Source organism: Arachis ipaensis, chromosome B07 (genome assembly GCF_000816755.2).
Source record: "Arachis ipaensis cultivar K30076 chromosome B07, Araip1.1, whole genome shotgun sequence".
NCBI lineage: Eukaryota > Viridiplantae > Streptophyta > Magnoliopsida > Fabales > Fabaceae > Arachis > Arachis ipaensis.
Window position 1 is genome coordinate 22053111 of NC_029791.2, and position 3984 is coordinate 22057094.

The 3984-nt window shown below is 34.4% G+C and overlaps 1 protein-coding gene across 1 annotated transcript; it reads left to right on the forward strand.

Moving 5' to 3' along the window:
• LOC107609203 (WRKY transcription factor WRKY24) lies at positions 505-3984 on the forward strand. Its single transcript, XM_016311067.2, is given in 6 exon segments — positions 505-900; positions 903-977; positions 1249-1446; positions 1525-2132; positions 2325-2486; positions 3259-3984. Coding segments are annotated over 6 exon segments (1752 nt in total). The 5' UTR covers positions 505-660; the 3' UTR covers positions 3728-3984.

Consider the following 3984-nt stretch of genomic DNA (forward strand, 5'->3'; position numbering starts at 1 on the left):
TTGTACTGTCTGAATCTCTAAAAATATTTTTGAAAAAAGTAAATGAAAAAATTTTTAATTTTTCTAATACATTAAATTCATAAAAAAACACATACATTAACCTTTAACTTGTATTTTCTATAAACATTTTCTCTTAGTATTCTCTGTACCAATAACCTTAAAATACTCGTATACAAAATCCTTATTTTATATTTATTTTCATTGTCTATCTCTTCCCCTAAATATAACAAAAAGAAAAAAAAATTTAAATAGTAAAATACCTCTATATTTGCTCATTTCCTGCCATAATAAATCTCCCCTATATCTCAGTGTCGTCAGCCGCCAATCAGTCAAACCCACGAGCTTTGACCATACCACCATATAAAAAAAAAAAAAAATTAAACATTCAGAAAAAAATGTACACGTTGGCAAAAAAAGAAAAAAAATAAAGGGAATTTTCCACGGTCAAAGCAATCCCAATCCCCTCTCATATTTTCACTAGGTTCTGAGAACCATCCTTCATCCAATAGCACGCAAAGCCTTGTGCTATACGTGACCCCTTCTTTCATCTTCCTCTCTCTTCTTCATCTTCCCTCTCTTCTCTCTTTCTTATTAAATCCTTCACACCCTCTCTCTTTCAAAGATTTTTCTCTCTAAACACCATTCACAACCATTTCTCTTATGGCATCTTCTTCTGGTACCTTAGACACTACTTCTGCTTCCAATTCTTATACCAATAACTTCACTTTCTCAACACACCCATTCATGACCACTTCTTTCTCTGAACTCTTAGCTTCTTCCGCTGAAGACAAGCCTCGTGCTTCTGCTTCTGCTGTTGGTGTTCCTAAGTTCAAGTCTACACCACCACCATCTTTGCCTCTCTCTCCACCACCCATTTCTCCTTCTTCTTACTTCGCTATTCCTCCTGGTTTGAGCCTCCTCCTGGTTTGAGTCCTACTGAACTTCTTGATTTCCCTGTTCTTCTTAATCCTTCTAACGTGAGTTTTTTTTTTCTTTTCTTTTAATCTTTGTTTGACTGTGTTTTTTATGCTCTGAATTTTTTGAACCAGGAGAGAGAAGCATACTTTTGAACTTTGAACTTGTTCAAATCTGGAAATTTGACTAAGACTCGAGTTGACTTGATGAATTTCATACTATTATTTGATAATTTTTTTTATCAGTGGTTTGTGTCTTAAACAAGAGAAAAGTTAGTAGCTAGTATTAGCTTATGATTTTTTTTTAATAATTGATTCTTGTTTTGATGAGCAGATTTTGCCATCTCCAACAACGGGGGCATTTGTTGCACATAACTACAATAATTGGAAGAACAACAACAACAATTCTGGTGGGAACCAACAACAAGTTATCATCAAAGAGGAAGAAGGAAAGAACCACAATTTCTCAAACTTCTCTTTCCAAACCCAGCCATCTATGTTTCAATCCTCATCAACTGCCACAACTAAAACAGTATGTAACCAATTTCAAGTTAATTATTCTATAAATTAATTAATAGTGGATCTAATTCCAATAATATTCTCTTATCAGCAGCAGCAGCAGCCATGGGGATTTCAAGAATCCAACAAGAAACAGGAAAATTTCTCATCATCAAACACTGTGATGAAAACTGAGAACACTTGTTCCAACCAAAACAACAATGGGTTCCAATCAGATTACAACAGCAACAACAATTACCAGCCACAATCTCAGACTCTAAGCAGAAGATCAGATGATGGTTACAATTGGAGAAAATATGGTCAGAAACAAGTGAAAGGTAGTGAGAATCCAAGAAGTTACTATAAATGCACATTCCCAAATTGCCCAACAAAGAAGAAAGTTGAGAGATCCTTGGATGGACAAATCACAGAGATTGTTTATAAGGGTACTCATAATCACCCTAAGCCTCAGAATACTAGGAGAAACTCTTCATCTTCTTCTAATTCTGCTGCGTTTGCAATTGCTCCCTCCAATCAAATGAACAACTCTGAGGTGACTGATCATCAATCTTATACACATGGTAGTGGACAAATGGATTCTGTTGCCACCCCTGAGAACTCCTCAATTTCAGTTGGGGATGATGATTTTGAACAAAGCTCTCAGAGGTGTAAATCAGGTGGAGATGATTATGATGATGATGAACCTGATGCCAAAAGATGGTAAATTTTTAGTTCCATCCTTTTTATTATTATCATTATTATCCAAAGAATTTCAGCTATGTCAGAAATACTTCTGATTTTTTGTTGCTGTTTTTGGTTTTAGCCTGATCTTAATTATATATTATTATCTACTTTATGTGGTTAATAACCCAAAGTTCATTTCATGGTCTAATGTTGTAATGAATTATGCAGGAAAATTGAAGGGGAAAATGAGGGAATATCAGGAGGTGGAAGTAGAACAGTGAGAGAACCAAGGGTTGTGGTTCAGACAACAAGTGACATAGATATCCTTGATGATGGCTACAGATGGAGGAAGTATGGCCAGAAAGTAGTTAAGGGCAATCCAAATCCAAGGTAAAAATATTTTTAAGTCACTTCTTTTGATTCATCTTTTTGGGAAATTCTTTCAACTTCTTTTATGTTCTATCATGTCACACTACTTTGATAAATTCCTTTTTTCCTTTTCTCTTCGATCAAACATGGCATGCACATCATAAAAGGACATAATATGTTGCATACTACTACTTGATTCATCTTTTTTTAAATTTGCACTGTAACATGGGTGTACCTATTATTCTGGTATAAAATTTCTTGGTCAAATTAGGCTTTAGGATACTACTACTTATGTTGCATGTGACACTAGAAGAATAAAGGATACTTATATAAAATCGACTATCAAAATTAATTTTTTGTATCAAATGGAATTTTAGTTAGAAATCAGAAGTTAGTTTATTTGTTTCAAATTTTGACAATTTGCTGCACTATATCTATTAGACTAGCATCTGTTATAACAGTTATTTTAGTTTCAAAAGTTAGTGTCGATTAGTTTCAAATTCTGATCATTGTAGAACTCGACAGGAAGGAATTTGCAAAATATACATTAAAAATAAATTATCCAACATATATTTATACACTAATACGTGATAATTGAATTTAGTACATACATTTTTTTAGAATTTTTTTCTCTATTTCATTTGTTTGTTTTCTTTAATTCTCTACTGTAATAAGTTCCACTTTTATTTGCGTTGAGTTCCTTTCTTTAAAAACAAAATGCATATAACTCAATCCCAAAAAACCAAATTTTTTTATGTTTTTATTTTGTGTCTTAAGTCTGTTGATTTTGTAGGAGTTACTACAAGTGCACACACCCAGGTTGTCCAGTGAGGAAGCATGTAGAGAGAGCCTCACATGACCTGAGGGCAGTGATAACAACCTATGAAGGCAAACACAACCATGATGTCCCCGCTGCCCGCGGCAGCGGAAGCCATGCCTCTGTCAACAGACCAATGCCAAACAACCACCACAACAATGCAAGCATTGCAATTAGGCCTTTACCATCAATGACACACCACAACAACAACAACACTAACAACACTACTTCCCTTCAACAAGGGCCAGAAGGACAATCACCCTTCACACTTGAAATGCTTCAGAACCCTTCAAGCTATGGATTCTCATCTTCTGGGTTTGGGAATCCAATGGGTTCTTACATGCCTCAGCAGCAACAACAACAACAGCAATCTGACAATGTGTTTTCTTCCAGAGCCAAGGAGGAACCTAGGGATGACATGTTCCTTGAATCTCTGCTATGCTGAACCAAAATTCATATATATATACTTTTTGGCTTAGTTTGGGGGGGTTAGGATTATATTAACAAAATAAACTCAGGTTCATTTCATTTATTGCATTTTTTAGTTTGTTTTTTTGTTGTTGTATATTTTACACAGCCACAGCCCATAGGATTGGTAATAGTGTATATTTTTCATATTTGTTGTATGTTACAAAATGTTATGTTGAAATTTTTTGATTAATTTAAGGGTCAGAAAAATGGCCTGAAATTAATCTTTTTTTT